Source organism: Corylus avellana, chromosome 4 (assembly GCF_965113065.1).
Source record: "Corylus avellana chromosome 4, dhCorAvel1.hap1.2, whole genome shotgun sequence".
NCBI classification, from domain to species: Eukaryota; Viridiplantae; Streptophyta; class Magnoliopsida; order Fagales; family Betulaceae; genus Corylus; species Corylus avellana.
The window spans coordinates 34,191,367-34,210,840 of record NC_142493.1 but is presented as its reverse complement, the minus strand read 5'-3'; the positions used below and the strand labels follow the sequence as shown (position 1 = coordinate 34,210,840).

At 36.0% G+C, this 19,474-nt stretch overlaps 2 protein-coding genes across 2 annotated transcripts; both read left to right on the top strand.

The window, feature by feature from the left end:
- Positions 1-1,320: 1,320 nt before the first annotated feature.
- CSK (chloroplast sensor kinase) lies at positions 1,321-7,968 on the top strand. Its single transcript, XM_059592860.2, has 9 exons — positions 1,321-1,772; positions 2,169-2,333; positions 2,447-2,743; positions 3,375-3,440; positions 3,533-3,601; positions 3,692-3,784; positions 5,768-5,988; positions 6,241-6,514; positions 7,328-7,968. Exons 1-9 carry the CDS (start codon positions 1,359-1,361, stop codon positions 7,580-7,582), a joined length of 1,854 nt encoding a protein of 617 aa, XP_059448843.1. The 5' UTR covers positions 1,321-1,358; the 3' UTR covers positions 7,583-7,968.
- Positions 7,969-13,298: 5,330 nt separating this feature from the next.
- LOC132177636 (lysine ketoglutarate reductase trans-splicing protein (DUF707)) lies at positions 13,299-18,783 on the top strand. Its single transcript, XM_059590035.2, has 15 exons — positions 13,299-13,703; positions 14,938-15,101; positions 15,216-15,327; positions 15,435-15,578; positions 16,335-16,439; positions 16,869-16,952; positions 17,040-17,155; positions 17,295-17,396; positions 17,491-17,604; positions 17,721-17,777; positions 17,888-17,954; positions 18,036-18,089; positions 18,193-18,267; positions 18,378-18,413; positions 18,502-18,783. The coding sequence occupies exons 2-15, from the start codon at positions 15,082-15,084 to the stop codon at positions 18,613-18,615; spliced, it is 1,200 nt and encodes a 399-aa protein (XP_059446018.1). The 5' UTR covers positions 13,299-13,703; positions 14,938-15,081; the 3' UTR covers positions 18,616-18,783.
- Positions 18,784-19,474: the final 691 nt, after the last annotated feature.

The window sequence follows — 19,474 nt, the reverse complement described above, 5'->3', positions numbered from 1 at the left end:
AATCAACACAACATATAAAAAAAAAATTCAGAATTCAGACAACTGTCACAACATATAATGATAATACATTAATACTTAAATTGTGTTTATAAGTAACACATTGGTCATTGTTTAATCCAATGTCAATTACTTAATTTGATATTATACGAATCATATCATCATTGTACATTAATAATATGATTCACTTTAAGTCTAGAATAAAGTATTTGAATTGTCATTGAATCATATGATTAAGTATTGATATTATACATTTATATTATTCATATGCATATATAGATAATAGACTTATATAAGTCCTTATAACATATATAGACTTATAAGTTTATAACATACATTAGAAATAAGTCTCTAGATATTTAATTGTTGTATTAGTATAAATTGGTATACTTATGAGTTATGTCACATTATATATGTATAATTTGTTATTATATAATCAAATGATTTAATGATCAATTGATCATATGATATAATCATATAAATTATAGTTGTAATATATTAATACTCAAATTGTGATTTAATTATTATTTTTTTTAAAATGTGATTTAATGATCAAGTGATTATATGATATAATCATATAAATTATAGTGATAATATATTAATACTCAAATTGTGATTTAATTATTTTTTTAAAAAAATTTGATTCAATGATCAAGTGATTATGTTATATGTATAAATATTTTTATAATTATAATTATAAAAATATATCATATTAAAAAGCGATTACGGTTAGTAAACCCAATAACCACTAGGCGGTTATAGCGGCTAGGCGCGATTAATACGGTTAAACGGTTAAGCGGTTAGCGGTTATAACAGTTAGAACCGCCCACATTGACACCTAGGTTGGTCATGATCGAAGCACTTCGTTTTACACAAAATAATAAGTTGTTAATATATATATATATATATATATATATATAAACTCTAAAGATAAATACATATTTATTAATAGATAATGCTCACAAAATGTAGATTTTTGTTATGAGACCTGATGTTTCTCCTTCTTTCATTCCTTTTTTTTTTTTTTTTTTTTTTTTTTAATTTCAAATTTGTTATTAGATCTATCAAATCCAAAAGAAAATTTGAAAACAAATAAAAATAAAAATAAATAAAAGATGAAAAAAAGAACATTCTTTTAGTTATTTTCGGTTAGTAGAGACTCGTCACGGATAGTCAAGATTGTAATAATTTGGGAAATTTGTGCAATTATATCCATACAAAAAAGAAAGAAAAGAAACAACCAAGCCGTCTTTATACACAAGTAAACCAAACGGCGTCGTCGGGTGTTTTAAAAATGTCGTTCATTTGTATTATCTTTGAGAAATGCTGCGCCCACTCCTCCTCCTCCGCCATCGCTTACGATGTTACTCTTCGCAATTCCTCCTCAACCACCTCTCTCCAGCCCACACTCTCACACCTGTGCCCCCCATTTCTACACCTCCCTTCACTCTCTCGGACCAAATGCTCACAGAAGACGCTCCTTCCTCCTCTTCGCTCCCTCTTCCTCTCCCTCTTCGCTCGCAAGCTCTAGCCCAAGCCACGCGCTCCGCCACGTGTCCCAAGACGACGATGAGCCCGACGGAGCCATGGTCTCCTCCGCCTCCGCCCTCGCCTCCGCCATTCGCAGAGCCTCCACCTCTCCCGTGGAGTTCATGCAGCGGATCGACAAGGACCAAAAGAGCCGCCTCGTCCTCCCGAGCCCCGATTTTCAGAGACTCTGCGTCGAGCAGCTAGACCTCTTTCGCCGAATTGTCGATCCCGAAGCTCTGCTCTCGGTCTGTCAGTGACTCATTCTGTTCGTTTTTCCATAAGCTCTGTTTGGCTGCCAAGAAAATTTCAAGTGTTTTAGCTCAAATAAGTGAGGGGTGAATATCTCTGGATACTGTCTCCTCAAATCCTAACTACTGTTTTCAAATTAAGAATACTAGATTTTTACCACCTCTGCATTTATCATATGCGTCATGCTGAGTTCAGATTTTAGAATATTCTTAATTTTTCTTGAATTCATTGCAGACCACTTAATATGTAAATAGTGGTTAGGATTTAAGGAAGTAGAGTTCCGTAAGAATTATGATCCAAAAGGGAGCAGCAGTTTTGATCTGGAAAATTACTGTTATTATGTTGAATAAAGCTTATTTTAGAAAGAAAAGTAATTAAAGTGGTTTCTGTAGGTCTATGTAAGACCAGCTGGTAGTTATGTCATGGACCGTCTAGAGCTACGTCGTGTTACTGTTTATCCTGGAGGAGCGGATGTAGCTGACACTGTTATCATAGTCGGCAATTTCAGTGTTCCGACGGGTTTGCGCGCAGCAGAAGCTGCACTCTCCAATCAACAAGTATGATATTTCTTTTATTTTGGTGGTCACTCACTCGGCTCGTTTTTGTTAATGATGGTTATTATTGATTGAATTGAATTGAATTAAATTTCAAATTTAAATTTAAATTGTAGGTAGAAGTTATGCCTGAGAATAGGGCTGTGGTTTTTCCGATGGTGAAACACCCGTTTGTGTTGGGATTCTTGGTTGCCGAGCTTCCGATGGAAACGTGTGGGAATGGAGAGAGTGAAGGGCGTGATTTAATTCACCGCTACCCTTCTCCGGAGGAAGCATATGCTTCGCCTCTGGGCTCGTGGGAAACTCGGAGTGTCAAGGAAGAGCCAAAGAGAATGTACAGGTTTAGTGCTGAGCAAAGAGCAAATGCTATCAACATAGCTCGGTCTCTAGCCATGGCTCATGTTATGGATCAGGTAGATAACTTGTATCTTTCTCTGTAGTTGTATTTTGGAAATAGAGAGTGGTGGTACTTTGTGACAATGTGGCATTACTCGTTAGAGTGCCATTTAATGAAAGAGGACAAAGACTGAATTTGTATTCTGTTGTTTAACGTACGTGGTTGAAGTTGCCTCTGCTCTTGGTGTTGGTGTAACCGGTGGATGCTTGCTCATATGCTTGTCACCTGCAACTGGTTATATCAACCCACGTTAAGAATTCTATGCTAATTGAGTTTGACACATTTTACAGAAACTTCATAATAAGAGTGCTAGACTGACAGTATAACTGTATAAGCAAGGGATTCAAGTCTATAGAGAGCTGTAATGGTTGCCTGGGGAAACTTTGGCCTCCATAAATATCAATTTTAGTTCACTCTGTATGTTTTTAGTCATCTGCTATCAGTTGGGATTAAAACTGAGTTCACTTGAGTTTGAGTTGTGGGTTTAATCACCTTTCTCCTTAGTTGCTCTCCCTTGGTTTTTATTGTTCTGATTCCTTAGCATGTCACTCTATAAGTTTCTGGCATATTTGGGTTTCACCTTTTATTTGTTTTGATGGCCTTTTTTTCATTCAGATTTCTTGCTAACTTGCTTGCTTCATCCACAGAAAGCAATGTTACTCAAGCAATCGTCATGGCAAAATAATGTCAGGATGAGCAATCTGGTTGAACAAGTAAGCAGTCTTGCTATTTTTGTTGCTCTTTGGTTTCCAAGGTCGTTTATTAAACTTGTTGTGGTTGTCCTTTCATTAAAATCTCTCAACAGATTCGTGGTCCTCTTTCTAGCATTCGGACTTTAAGTAAGATGCTGTCTATTCAGCTGAAGAGAAGTGAGGTACATGTGCTACTGCTTATGTAATCTGGAATTCAATTATAACTTATGTTTTTATTTTTTAACTTATACCTGAAATAAACGATCTGGCAGATTGCTTATGACATTGTCGAAGACATGCTGGTGCAAGGTGATAGTATGAGAGATACCCTTCAACAAATCCAGGATGCTGTTTACTTGACAAAGGTTCTCTCTCTCTCTCTCTCTCTCTCTCTCTCTCTCTCTCTCATGCATAGATACACACATATTCATAGTTTTGTCATCATTTCTTCTTGTATGCTATTCATTTAGGTACCACTGTTTTGTTCAGGTGTAGTTGTATTCTAACTAAGAAATCTTTTTGAAAGAAATTGTAACATGTTCTTTTTTCAGTTATTTTGGGGGTGGTCGAGCCATCCCCACCCCCTTCACTGGCTAAGGGAGTAGGTTGCCTTCCCACTCTTTTTATTTATTTCCCGTCTTTTTTTTTCTTTTTTGTTTTTGCCATGTGTTAAGCTGACTCAGCATTTAGTTTACATGGAAAGACGATAATTTGGCGATGCTGTGGACACCCAGTTTGAGATAAGACGTTATCCCAAAAATATTTAAGATAATTTTTGCACCTCTGGGAATGATTTGATACAAGGCTAAACCTCATGGGTCAATTTAGTAATTTTTTTTTGTCAACTATCAATATCCCGGCTACTAGGCCATATTAGAATGGGAGCCTGCATATTCAAGTAATCTTATTGGATAATTATCTCTAGAGTTTGGATAGACCTAAACTACTAGTAACCAGAACACATTAGATAATTATCTCTAGAGTTTAGGTAAACCTAAACTACTAGTAATCGGATAGGAATGTGCTTCAACATTAGTCAATCTGATGTAGTGAAAGATATAGGGATAAAGAGCTAAGTAATGTTAAACCCTAACTGTATTGGAAACCACCAGGACAAAGAGAAACTCGCTCAAATTATTTTAATTCAAAAGTTGATTAATGATGATTATGAAGTCCGGACCATGCCTTTCAATAGGTTACAACCCATAACCCTAAACCTAATAACATAAAATTACAAAGTAACCAGAAAAACTTAATAAACACACAAAAAATAATGAGAAAAACCTTAGCTGCCATAAGATCTACTTTTTCGTTCAAATGCTGTAACACCCCACCCCAATGATACACAGTCCGCTTTTGGCTCCATCCTGGTACTTCTCTCACAGAAGAACGCTTAACTGTGGAATTCTGATGGGTTCATGACCATTACGGCTTTAAGACGCGTTGTTATCTTGAAGAGTGTAAGTATACATATAAGCACATCTCCATCTCCATTCCCAGGTGATGTGGGACGCTACAATCACCCCCTCTTAGGACCCGGCATCCCCGCTGGCGACCCTCATGGGTTTAGCCCATTCTTGGCGTCCATCCCAGCCAGTGCCAGCTAGCGATCTTCATGGGCTTGTGCACGCTCTCCCCATCTCAGGCTGGGCAATGGCTTTGATACCATTTGTAACACCCCACTCCAATGACACACAATATTGTTCATTTTTAGCTCCGTCGAACCAGACTTCCAAAGATGCACCCATCCTAATACTACTCTCGCAGAAGAACGCTTAACTACGGAGTTCTGATGGGTTTATGACTTCACGGCTTTAAGACGCATTGTTATCTTGAAGGGTGTAAGTATATATATATGCACATCCCCATCTCTATACCCAAGCGACGTGGGACGCCACAAATGCCACTTCCCACTCTGACCCACCGTTGGTCGGATGAGATTTGTTCGAATGGCTTTGAAGCACCATTTGAACACCTTCCTTTCCTAGCCTTTTTTCTCTTAAACTTTCGCACATAATTTCCTGCAAATTCATTGTGAAGTGTCCTATGTTACAATCACCTCTTTTGTGTTATGAATCTTAAGCTCTTATAAGCATATTGTTAAGGATGGATTTCTTAAATCACTGGGATAAAATGGCTTACTCTTTAGACATGGCTAGCTCAACCAATTCCGTTGCCTCATCTTTTGTTTCTTGATTATTGATTGTTTTGCTGTTTTAGTAAAGACTAAGTTGACTCTCTTGTCTACTTTTTTGTCTACCAGATGCTCCTTTGGCATCTACTTTAGAACTCTCTTAAGTAACTTCTCTGTGAAGTATTTCTGACATTATTATGTTGTGATTTTCTAGGCTAATATAGTGCACTATAACGAAGAAACGTTGAAGAAAGTGCATCATTCAACTTATACCCATGAGTCAGTGAGGTCTCAGTTACCAGATAACTTTTCAAGTGATGGTTCCAGAAATAAGAAGCAAACCTCTGGCAAGCCACTTTCTCTAAATGCTGTAGCCAAGGATTTAGAGATGCCCCTCCCACCTCTGGCTCTTGCTCCTCTACAACATGGAATTAGGTAAATTGGGACTCATTGTTGTAGATGGAGAGGGCTCCAGCATCCTCTCCCATTAACTTTATATTATAAGTTTTGATTCATATATATATATATATATATATATATATATATGGTGGTCCATCTAAGGAGAACCTAAGCAAACCCCAAATCCGTTTATCTTTTCTAAATGCAAGATATTTTAAATTTGATCTCATTCACTAGTCTTAAATTTGAAATTTCCTTTTGCTTATGTTCTTTCTTTATGTCAGGAAGACCATGCAATGTTTCTGATGTGTTGGCAGCTCTGGTTGAGGCTGTTAGACCTCTTGCCCATAAGCAGCAACGTATGGTAGAACTAAGTGAACTCTCGGATCCGTTAGAAGCTGCCGTGGAAGAACCTGCGTTGCGCCAGGCTCTGAGCAATTTGATTGAGGGTGCACTGTTGCGTACACATGTTGGAGGAAAGGTTGAAATTGTGTTTACTGGAGCACCTGCTGGTGGTACTCTTGTAGTTATTGATGATGATGGGCCTGATATGCACTATATGGTAAAAATAGTGAATTCTCCACTCTGCCGACTTTTTTCAAATAACCAAACTAGAAATTGTGGTGTCCCTTCTCTGTGTTTTATATGCATATGTCTACTCATGAAACTTTAATAGGAAAATAGATCCATATTAGTGCCTGTCTTTCCAAGAGAATACCGCAACAACTATAGACCTTAACTAATATTCTTTCAATAAAATAGGCTAACCACCCAATAAACCATATGAACCAAGTATTTGATGCTCTTACTAAGTTTTTGGCTTGGAAAAAAATGTTTTTCTTTTATTGGAGTGTGTTTAAAATAGAAGCCTTGACACTCACTGAGAGAGAAAGAGAGAGTCATCTACTCACAAGGGTGTATTTCAGTAGGCTGAGGGTGATAATGGCCCTCCTATAGAACACACACCAAGTTAAATTGAATCCTTTTAAAATTATGTTTTGGCCCCTCCATACTTCTGAGATATTATCCACAACTTGCCAAAGAATAAGTGCCTTCGATCATTCCCCCCTCCCCTGACCTAATCAAGAATTCTCTAGATCCAACACTTATGCACTCTGAAATTTGAAATGGTGATTGGTATCTGTTATCGTCCACCTAATTTAATATCTAAAAATATAAAACTTCCATTAATTTCTTTCTGCATGGAGCGGGTACTTTATGAGTACAAGATGTGAGGAACTTATGTTGCTAGCATAAAAAAAAAAACAGTAAGAAAAGGTACCATCTATAGGTCATTACTTCTATAGTTCCTATAGTCTATTTTTTTTCCTAGATTGTTGATTGGATGAGATTTTATTGTTGCATTGGCTTGCAGACACAGATGCATTCCCTCACACCATTTGGAGCAGATCTCTTCTCAGAAGATATGGTTGAAGACAACATGACATGGAACTTTGTTGCTGGGCTAGCTGTTGCTCGTGAGATACTTGAGAGTTATGGCTGTGTCATCCGTGTCATATCTCCTCGGACCACAGATGCTGCCCTTGGAGCCGGTGGAACTCGTGTAGAACTCTGGCTTCCATCTTTTACAGATTTATCTGATTTAAATGGTCACGCTCAGGAAGGATAACAAGGATTTGAAATGTCTGACGGCGGGGATCTTTCACGGAATAGAGGGAATGCATACCATGTTCAGTTGAAGAGAATGAGGTGGTATAGAATTCAGAACTTCTTGCCTGGTCGGTGCATATTCTGTGTAATTTGAGAGGTTACTATACTGTATAGTTTATTGGTCTGCTTGTTTGTCCTCTGACTAAAACTTGGACATTGAAAAAGTTGTAAATAGCTGAAAGGTTTTAGGGTTTATTGTTGGCAATATAAGTTCATAGATGATGTTGGATGCTTCTCTTCAGCTGTATGTAAAAAGGTCTAACAAAGGACAAAAAACTCAGCCGGGATTCGGGAACCACTGGTTGTATCATATCAAGTTATATGGAATCTACTTTATTTGTGACATTGGCACTGAAATTGCACTTATCGAATTTGAATATTTTATGCGAAATTTGAGATGATTTATTTAAGAGGTAGGCAGTTGTACCATTGATATGGAATATGCCTGGACAGTTTTGATACTGTGTGTTTTGTCTTTCACTCTGTCTGAGTGATCCAATTTCCAAAATCACAATGGCCATTGATTTGGAATTGAGTGCCACCCTCCAATATTTTTGACGTGGATATTTAGTTCTCTCTTCACCCTCTAATATGTTTCCATATTTAGTAATCCCGCAGTTTGTGTGAGGCATAGTCTAATTTATGTTTGAGTTGACCGGAAAAAGAGCTCCCAGTGGATCAAGCTCGACCTTGCATTCCAAGTTTGCATTGGTGTACACCCACCAAGCTCCTAAAAATGGTGACAGCCCACAAGTTTCTGAGCCACAATTACCCTATAAGTTGGGAGAAATGGGAAGTGCGCAGCAGGCAGCCACACCCGAGAGCACTCATTGGCTGTTATAAGCACAGGGACGACTGCAAATTGCAAGCATACTCCTCGTCAACATTTGAAGATGGAGCGCGCGACAATGGCCAAGTTTTATTGCCTTGCAATCGTCCTTGTCTTAGCCTTTGGCCTGGGTAGCTCCGTCGGGGTACCCCGCACGAGAAAGCACTATGTGAAGTTCATCAACAACCTTAACAACAAAGTGCTTAACGTCAACTGCAAAAACCAGAACCCATACATTGATCTCAACCTTCAAATTCTTCTGCCCAAGGAGGCTTACGAGTTTAACTACAATGTAACACGCGCCATGGCTTTCAGCTGCGATCTGCGACATGGGTTTACAAGCTCGACTTTCGGCGTCAGTGACAAAGCAACCAAAAGAGAGTGCGGTGGAAACCACTGCAATTGGAAAGCGGAGGACACTGGAGTTTACTTGCTTAACCTCAGAACAAAACAGTACAAATTCAAATATGGATGGGGAAAGTGATCACCATGAAGGTGATTATGTGAGGAAGATCAAATTTTCTGGCTGCATCATTGGAGTCCGAGCCATTTTTTCATATTATCATATAAAGACGTATTCGTGTAGAAGAGAAATAAGTCTCTTAATGTGGGTTTGCTTCTTTTTTTCTTGTTTTTTTCGGTAAGCGTATTGTTTCTTTACTTTTATTTTATATGTTTAATTTATCTCGTTTTGAGAAAACGAGATATAACTTTTGTTCGTTATGTATGGCTGGTGAAGAAGGCCAATTACAGTTAGAAATAATATGGTTGGCTTTTTAATTGTGGCTTGTGCAATGTAGCTAGCGATGTAGCGATGCATGATGCATTCACACGTGAAATAATTGTCCTAATTCTGTTCTGCAAAATTGAACTTTTAAGCTGGGCTTTCATGCCTACGGGCCACGGCCCACAGCATTCAAGTTTTGCTTTTTCCTCAAAACTTGAAGGGGAGACCTGAGTCCTGAGTCCTGAGCCACCGTGTGGAAGGAGCAAAGTAGCAAGATACTGAAATGGAGACCGAACCCACCGAACCAAACGTAGGGAGGACTTTAGAGCTACGTGAAGAGGTCAAATTTTCAGCTTATAAATGCTTCTTTTCTACGACTCTTTCAACCCTAAATAAGAATATCTGCGTACGTTTCGGCATAAATCGTGGACTGCTCCAAATGTGCCAAATCGATAACAATATAACGGCCAGTCAATTAATTGGGTCCTAATAAAAGAAAGGGAATTTGATTAGGATTCAATCCTTATTTTCGTTGAAAAAATCAACTCCTGCCAAAAAATAAACGGAAAAGGTTGCAATATTATAGGCGAATGCTAAATTTTTTTTTTTTTTTTACAAGTAATCTCCAATCATTTTTTCACCAGAGGTAAAAGCATAAACATCATAATCATTAATCAGCTTGGAAGCTGTGGAGAAGAGAGAAAGCATGGAGAAGAAAAAAGAGTTGAAGGAAGGAAGGAGGAAAGTCGATTGTCCTGAATTTCGAAAAGTAATTTTGAAAATTTTATTTCATATTTCGAGTAAATAAATTTTATATTTTTCAAAAAAAAAAAAAAACCCAAATTTATGTTTTTCTTAGATTTTTGAGAAAGGTCAAGGCTTTGAATAGATTAAAGAGTTTTTTTAAGATTTTTAGGAGGAGAGATGGAGTTTTTTTTTTTTTTTTTTTTTTTAATTTTTTAAAATGGGAGATTCCAATAAAATTTTCTTTTTTTACATGCCACAATCAAAAGAAAGGGGAAGAGAAAATCGAATTAGTGACTTTTACTTTATGAGACGTGATTTTCAACAAATTGATCTATTATTTAGGACCAGTATTTTCATATTTATAGAAAAGGACATGAATTTTTCAAATTTTTGAGAGGGTCATAGAAGCTCTCAAAGGGTTTTTTTTTATTATTATTATTATTTTAATAATAAAATAAAATTAAGAGATTAAAGTAGTAATTTTTTTAAAATAAAAAAATTAAAAAAGGGCCATAATTTAAGGAAAAAAAAAAAGTGGGAAGAGTCAAATAAGGTATTATTCACATTTAGAAGGGGGATTTTCAAACTTGGGGGGCGCGGAAATGGCCGGGGATAGCTTTAGCTGATCCCACTGCCCCCCACCGTCCGCCACTGTCGATAGCCATTGGATCTAAACAAAATTAATTAGTCCCGTGAAGATTAATATGTAAATTGTTGCCTATTTTGCCATTGAATGATTGAAATTTGAAATGTCGAACCATTTGGTCGTGTGATTCGTGGTCTTTCACTATGTCTCTATGTACCTAATTCTGTCTGTCCTTAATGCCTCTTGGGCACCCACATGTCCCACACGATGTAGTCAAGTCAGCTGTCAATATTTTTACCTTTTTACTTGAAAAACAATATGATAACATTTACTTCATTTAAAGAATTTTTTTTTTTTTGGGTTTTAATTTTATAAGATCAATGATTTTGACAGAAATCTAACATAAAATTAACAAAATATGGTAAATGAGGCTGACTTGTTTAATTAAATGAGTCAGATTAATGTTGAATTATATAATTTTATACACGTGTCTTGATATAATCCAAACCTAGCATGCGTCGCAACATTTAAAGTTAACAATTTTTTACATGACCCATGAATGTAACACAAAATTAGCAAGTTAATATTAATGAACCTAACCCGATTAATTAAAGTTGACTTATATAGTTTTATATGATTATACCCATATCTCAACGTTATTCGAATCTGATATGTAAATACAAAGTATCACTCATACTTCATTATGCAAGATTTTGACTAACATTACATAATGATTCTATTAAATAAATTTATTTTATATTCTTAATGAAACCAAGCCAAACTAAGTACTGAATGTTCGAGTTCGGTTCATCTAATTTTTTTCCTTCACACGAGCCAAGCTTGATCTTATCACCGAGTTAGATAAGCTGTTCAAATTCTATTGGTTTATTTTTTGAACAAGCTTGAGCTTATTCAAGATCTTATCACCGACTAACATTACATAATGATTCTATTATATAAATTTATTCGTTTTAATAAATGAACCAATTTTGAGTTGAATCCAAACTTGTTCGCAAATAGCTTTGTTCATTTATAGGCTTCCAACCCTACTAATATGAGTTTTAATGAGTCAATTTATCCTAAAATTAAATGGTAAAAATTAAAAATAGAATACACTAAAAAAAAAATTTAGAAGATTCAAGCTGACTTGGTTTCCCTTTTTTTTTTTTTTTTTTTTTTTTTTTTTTTTTTAATTAAGGTGACTATATCACAAAAGATAGCAGTCCAATCATCTTCATACACACAGCCAACCAAGAGAGGTTTAAAACATAATAAGCTCCTTCAATGATTCAAAACCCCCTTTAGGAGTCATTCTGTCCCTGAAAATGCAAATGTCACTTAAAAAAGGTGCATACCAAATATGGTGTGGCCTGTGGCCTTTGGCTGTGGGTCAGGCATTTTGTTCATTTTGTTAGCTGTGACACCACAATACATGTACCATTTCAATTGAAACGTGAAATAAACTCTAAAGTTTGTGTTGATATAATATTTTTAAATGGCCGAGTTGGCGATGAGGCACCTACAAAACAAGAAAATATTATAGTGTAATGCCTGCTGAATAGGGGCCAGTGAGAAACCTTTAATGCCTAAGTTAGTTGAATATTTGAGAAAGAAATCCCAATAAAAAAAGACTGGGGAAGAAAAAATATACGACTGTTTTTTTTTTTTGATAAGTAAAAAATATACGACTGTTACCATCATTTATAAGCATTATGTCAATATGGTAAGTGAATTTAGTATGACAAGGGAGGAAGGTGAAATGGCCAATATGAAAGGCGGCATATACTAATAAATTGTTTTCCATTTTCCATTGGAAATGCTTGGATGACTCCTTTCCTTATTGAGTCGACTTTAAATAGGCAAAACAATAAATAAGAGATACACTTTCTTTCATGGTCTTGATGGTTTAGAGGCCTAAGTTTGGGTTGAAAGGAATATAGCATACCACATCTATATGCTATACTGGGAGTATGTGCATTACACTTGTGGTGCACCAAAATTATAGGCTTACTTGAGTCAAAAGGGTCTCTCATTGAGCTTAATAGGTACTTCGATCGCCAAGTACTCCGATTTGAATTATCATGTTAAGTTATTAAGAGGGCCGTTAAGTATCTCAATATTTTTTCTCAAATTCTCTTTCTCAAATGATCTAAACCCCACATTCATTTAAGAAAAAAAAAAAAATTATTTATTTATTGAATGGACCAGATCATTTGGAAAAAAGTATTGGGATATCTAATATTATCTAATTATTAATTATGCTAAAAGTTTAAATTTGTTTCATCAAATTTTTTATTATCATAGGACTTTTTTTTTTTTTAGAGCGAAGCCATTATCAGTAAAAGCAGAAAATTTATTTTTATTTTTATTTTTGTTGGTGAAATCAGTAAAAGCAAAAACGAAAAAAACGAAAGACAACCTTTTTATGTTCATTAAAAAAGCATTTGTACTCTTTGTCTTTTGTCATAACTCACTCATTCTCTCCATTTGTAAATTGTGTGTATGCACTTTTTTTTTTTCTGATTCTTTTTTTAAAAATAAAAAATAAAATAAAAATTAGTGGGGTTGTTTCAGTCCTTCAGACTCCATTATCATAAACCAACCATTAAAATACAGATTGAAGGACAAGGGCAGTCATCATATCACACACAGGGCAGCAACTAAAGGTTGGATTTATGATTTTCTTTCATTTATTTATTAAGAATAAAATGGTAGTTTTTATTTTGGTAAAAAAATTATTATTAGATAACAAGAAAATCCACATTTCTTAGTAAAGAAGAACTCTATTTATCATCGAAGTCCAAACATAAATCATAAATGTCCTTCCGATCAAATAAATTTCCGAACGAAACAGAACACAACAAAGGCCTGAAGGCTAAAACCAAGTACACCAGCCACGAAGAATTCTCCAAAACCTCTTAATAATATTCCTTTGTCTTTCCTTTCCAAGTCTCAGAGATCAGAAGGGATCTCATTCTGCCAAAGCTAGATACTATTGCTTTCTCTCTTTTTAATTTTTGGTGGTAAATTCCTCGTTTATTTGATACGGTTCTTTTACCTTTCACCGTTTAAAAGGCGATCACGAAGTGGGTGATATCAAATTCCACAGGGAAGTGGTTTTCTCGTGATTCTCAGCTTCGAAACGGTTTCCTTCTCCGGATCTTGCTCCGGTTATTAGGGTTGTTTTTCTGGTAAGCTTTCATTCGCCTTTAATATATTTTTTGTGTGTAATTTACTTTTCCGTTTGGTGGGTCAGTTTTAATATTAGCTAATATTTCTGGGAATTCGATTTCCTTGTTTGAGACCTGGGGAAAAAAAAAAAAAAAAAAAACTCCACTCAGCTGAAGCAAATAAAAATTGGAGTATGACTATTTAGCTTTTATTGAGGTTCGAAGATTACTTTTTTTTTTTTTTTTTTTTTGTCGGCAATCTAAGGGAGGCTGTCATTTGTTGTGTTCTTCAAAATTATTATTGAAGTAAATAAAGATTGATTTTTTTTTTAATTTGGCCATTTTGGTTCTAAGTCAATAGTATGCATGTGATCAAGAAGACTCTTGGAAATAATGATTGGGAGTATTTACTTTTAATATATATATATTTCTGAGCTAACTTTATGCTTGGGTTTTTGTTTTTGGTAGTTTTTAAATCTTTCAATGTAAGCAAGCATAGCTGCTTTTCTTAATCAGAATACTAGGGAAATGGATTTCCTTGATTTAATTAAGATTTGGGGACAAATCAAAAAAGTCACACGGCTGCTTAATTTGGGGACTCAGTTGAGGGTTTGAATAGCATGGGTTGGTTCTTGTTTGTTCCCAGGTTATTATCTTTCTGTCAAAATGGCAGCACGTGGTTATTGGTTGTAGAGCTGTTTGTAGAGGGTAATTAGGAAGAATCACATGGTTTCTCATCTGACTACTTGTTGGGTTTGAGTGTAGAGTTTGCTATTGTTTGCGTCCAAAAGTCAAATTATTTTTGCGTGAGTTTGCCAGTACAGCAGTACTATGGTAATCTCTGATTGGGGTTTCATAATTCTACAATATCCATATATTTTAAAGAGAACTAAGAGTGAGATGATGATGTTGTTGTTGTTTAAAGAGAGTGTAAGACCGAGAGCTTCTTATGTGAGCTTCTGAACTTTGGGATTGAATTATGTTCGGTAGCAACTCTGGGTTGTGAGATATATGGCCTTCCAAAATTTGTGATAGAATTACATTTGGTAGCAGCTTTGGGTTGTGACTTGTAGGTACTACCAAAATTTCGTAAGGATTTTCATCATAAAAGTATATGTGTATATATGTATATATTCTCAATTGCTACATAATTCATGCTTTCTCTGCAACTGTTATTCTTTACATCTCTCATTAAATTTTCATCTGGAAGCAGTGCACTTAAACTTATGGTCCTGTTTATAAAATGTCACACCAGGTATTAGGTCTCTTCCATGAGGGTCTCTGTTGCTTTCACGGAGGATTGGCAACTCAAAACTTGTTAGATAATGCAGATCAGCTCCCGATTTCCACATTTCAGCTTATTTTTTGGTGAACATATATTCAGAAGATTGTAAATAAAATGGGAATCCTTTCTCGCAGGTCCAGTATTTCTGATGTCATAAATCACTAGAAAGAGATATTTAGAAATTTGATTATGTTATTATATATGATGGCATCTTTCTTTATATAACATTTTAATCTTCTTGGCTGCAGTCCTGTTAGCAGAAAACCACATGAGACCATGAGGCTTATTGTTACTACTTTTGTTGGAGTAGTTTTTGGGTTCTTCATAGGAGTATCCTTTCCATCGTTGTCATTAACTAAGGTACACAGACTTGTCTTCATTTCTTTGAGGTTACATGGTTGTGTAGATTTTATATTGATCTTATTTAGCTAGATGATGGGACATTTTTTGCTCTCTAAAATTTGCAGCTGAACCTATCATCCAACCTTCTTCCTACGATCGATCTCTCATACATTAAGGGTAAAGAGTCAGGCCTTCGAAATGCTTGGTCATCTATTAATGTTAACAACAGAAGCTCAACTCAAGCTCAAAATTTGAATGATACATCGAAGGTAAACCTCCTCCTCTTCTACTAGCTTATTTGAAATTTCTAGGTTCACAGGTTTTATATGGCTTTCTCTGATGATATTTAAAAAGTTAGCAGATACATTTTGGAACAAGATCCTTAAGTGCATTTGAGATTCTAGCACGCTTTTTACTTTCTTGGAAGCACTATTTTGGTTAGAGCAATCTGAACTTTCTGGGAAGAACTTGAAATCCGCTTGTTGTGATTTGTAAAGTGACACATTTTTAACCTGACTGCCCAGGGAGTTTGCTATCTTAATTTTATATGAAACAAATACCTCTATGTTTTCTTCTTCGTGGATATCTTCTCACTATTGATTAAAGAGTAGTGCAATAGAAGATATTTCCGGATTTAGGTGGCAGGCTTGATGAATAAAATAGGCACAAGACGTTAAAATAGGGTAAAAGATAAAAATGAGGAGACTAAGTGAAAAGGTACTCCATAAACATGGTCATACATCTGGCATTTGCGTTATTATTGATGGGGGGGAAACATACAAGAACCCTATGCTTCGATTAAAATGTTGTAGTTAAAGTTGGCCATGCCCTTTATATTCCTCTGTTGGCATATTTAGTGGATCATAGAGAACAGCTATTGTCTTGAGTATTTTATAACTACTTTTAAATCCTTAATTCTACTATTCAGTGCATGTCTTTTTGAATATGATCATGTTGGAAATAGAAAAAGTGCATATCTATACATTTACACTTATTTTCCTGCTTTGCTTTTGATTGTGCTGCAGATTTGGGTTCCTTCAAATCCTAGAGGTGCAGAAAGACTACCTCCAGGAGTTATTGAAGCTGAGTCAGACCTCTACCTGCGAAGATTGTGGGGTAAGCCCAGTGAGGTGTGTATTCTTCTACAACTTAGAAGTGCTATGTGGTTACAATGTTTCAAGAGCCTGCAAGTTTTTGTTTCTTATGTAAATATGATGCACCTTAAGAACATCTAGTTAGTGCAGATTGATTATATATAGTATTGTAGGGAACATTTTTTTTTTTCGGATACTGAAGTCGAGAAGTTGTTTGGCATGGAAGAGAGTGATATCTTGGAATATGGCTAGTTACAAACCAGCTAGACTTTTCTATGAATGTTATGTATATATTTTTTGGTTTATTAAATATATAGAACTTCATAAATGAAGAAATGGTAATGTCTCAAAATTGATAGATGTTGATACAATGCATTTACTTAATTCCAGTATCATGTCTACCATTCTACTGTCTTTTAATGAAAACTGAAACCATGGACGTTAAATCAAGTTTGGTATTTGCAGGACTTGACTAGAAAACCACAGTACCTTGTGACCTTCACTGTAGGTTATAATCAGAGAAGCAATATTGACGCAGCTGTGAAAAAGGTCTCTCTCTCTCTCTCCCCTTTCCCAGTTTGAGTGTCTTTTTTTCTTTGCTCTTTTCTGGTGTGGCTAAATATGTTATTCTCACAGTTTTCAGAGAACTTTACAATCCTTCTATTTCATTACGATGGCCGAACAACTGAATGGGACGAGTTTGAGTGGTCGAAGCAAGCTATTCATGTGAGCGTTCATAAGCAGACTAAATGGTAAGTAACTACTGTTAATTGTATGCATTATTTATATGATAAATTATCATTCTGCTTTTGTCAGTGAGCTTGCACATATTTTATTGGTGGTTTCTTTTAATTATGCTTATTACTTTTACCCTCCGAATTTTTTTGCAAGGTGGTATGCCAAACGATTTCTGCATCCAGATATAGTGGCTCCGTATGACTACATATTTATGTGGGATGAAGACCTGGGAGTTGAACATTTTAATGCAGAAGAGTGAGTATTGGATATGAAATAGCTTGTTTCATAGTGACCACTGACCATGTTTCCGTTCGCTGAACAATTTCTTATTCCCTTCATTCAATCCTAGATACATAAAACTAGTGAGGAAGCATGGCTTGGAGATTTCGCAGCCTGGTTTGGAACCTAACAGAGGATTGACATGGCAGATGACAAAGAGAAGAGGTGACCGTGAAGTTCACAAGTAAGAATGATACGCCCATAGATCAAAAGTCTGTTATTTTAGATCAATTATCAAACACAAAATAATCTTTATAAGAAATAGTCCTTATATTCTTTCCCTGAATTAATTTCTACCAGAGAAACAGAGGAGAAACCGGGCTGGTGCAGTGACCCACATCTTCCTCCCTGTGCAGCGTATGAACAGTTTTAGTATTTTGTAGCTTTTATATGCTATCTTCTTAGCCCTGCTCTATTAATGGTGGAACTTAAGAAAATCTTCCTTGTTTGCCCTTTTATTAATGCAGGTTTGTTGAAATCATGGCTCCAGTGTTTTCAAGAGATGCATGGCGCTGCGTGTGGCATATGATTCAGGTATGGACCAATATTCTACTTTTGCTCATTCTCTCTGGCCTGTTGCACCATATTAAAGTTGCATTTCTTTGAGAACTGCAGAATGACTTGGTCCATGGGTGGGGTCTTGACTTTGCCCTGAGAAAATGTGTATACGTGAGTGACCTGCCTCTTATTCTTTTTCATTTTCCCTGTTCTTCTTTAATAATTAATTCTTGGAGTGATTGCATATAATAAAAATTTATCTTCTTGAAAACAGCCTGCACATGAGAAGATTGGAGTTGTAGATTCGCAGTGGATTGTTCATCAAGGTGTTCCCTCACTTGGGAATCAGGTAAAAGGGGAATCATTGGCAATGCTTAATTGCTTATATTCTCATTTCTATGAAGCATTCTGGAATGAGAAACTAATTTTTTTTCATTTCATTTTTTTTTCCCCTGGCAGGGAGAATCGCAAAATGGAAAGGCACCATGGCAAGGGGTATGGGAAACCTTTTTCTTTTCATGCTCACATGCTTACACGCTGGTGTATGAAATGTGCTGACGTGTGTATATTTTACTGGTGTCAGGTAAGGGACAGGTGTAGAAAGGAGTGGACAATATTCCAAGGTAGGATGGCAAATGCAGAACATGCATATTTTAAAGCAATGGGAATTGATCCTTCCAATTCGACAACTCGTTAGGGAACAGCAATAAGAGGGATGACTGTTGCACCCGCAGCACCACCATTTTCTGAGAGTTTTACATATATTTATTAGATTCCTTTTCGTAACATGTAACACTATTTATTAACAATGAGAATCTTCAAATCTTTAGTTAATACAACGTGAGAGCCATATAGAATTTCAGTGCTGATGGAGTTAGTTTGGAGGCATTCACTGCCATTTGCAACTTACTGCTACCCAATAATGCAACATGCCATAATGTTTCTTTAAAAATTTGAAACTTTAACCAAGTACGAAAAGAATAAATACTAGGCTGGCTTAGGACTGTATCAGTTGAATTGAGATCTCTTACAATTAGGTGTTCGAATTGTTGCTTTTGGGCAGTTTACTACCTGCATCGGGTAGTGTAGGTGAGCATTACAACTTTCTCTTCGTCCAATTCAGGCACGTTAATTAGAGGGGATTCTAATTTGTATGGGACAAAGGACTGCCATAGTTTGGGCCATTTTTAGAATTTAACAAAAGTTAGGCCACTCCATACAATATGTTCATAATTTCTCAATTCTCATGGCTTTGTGACTCAGAAAGACTAGAGTTCGTCAGGTAGGGCCCGCTAAATGCATGATGCAAACAAGCTCCTCCAATTGGTATCATTGGGGGTGATTTTGTGGAGGAAATCAATCACATGTTTTAGACGAAAAGAGAAAATAGACGATTTCTTGATTCCCCTTTTGGAGTGAGGTTCCAAGTAGTTTCCAATTTGTCGTAGATCAGATGGGAACCCCGTCCTCATGCCAATTTTCACCTTTTGTTATACATGTTTTTTTTGCCGCCGGTTGATGCCCAACGTTTTTGAATTGATGGATTAGGATTCTCT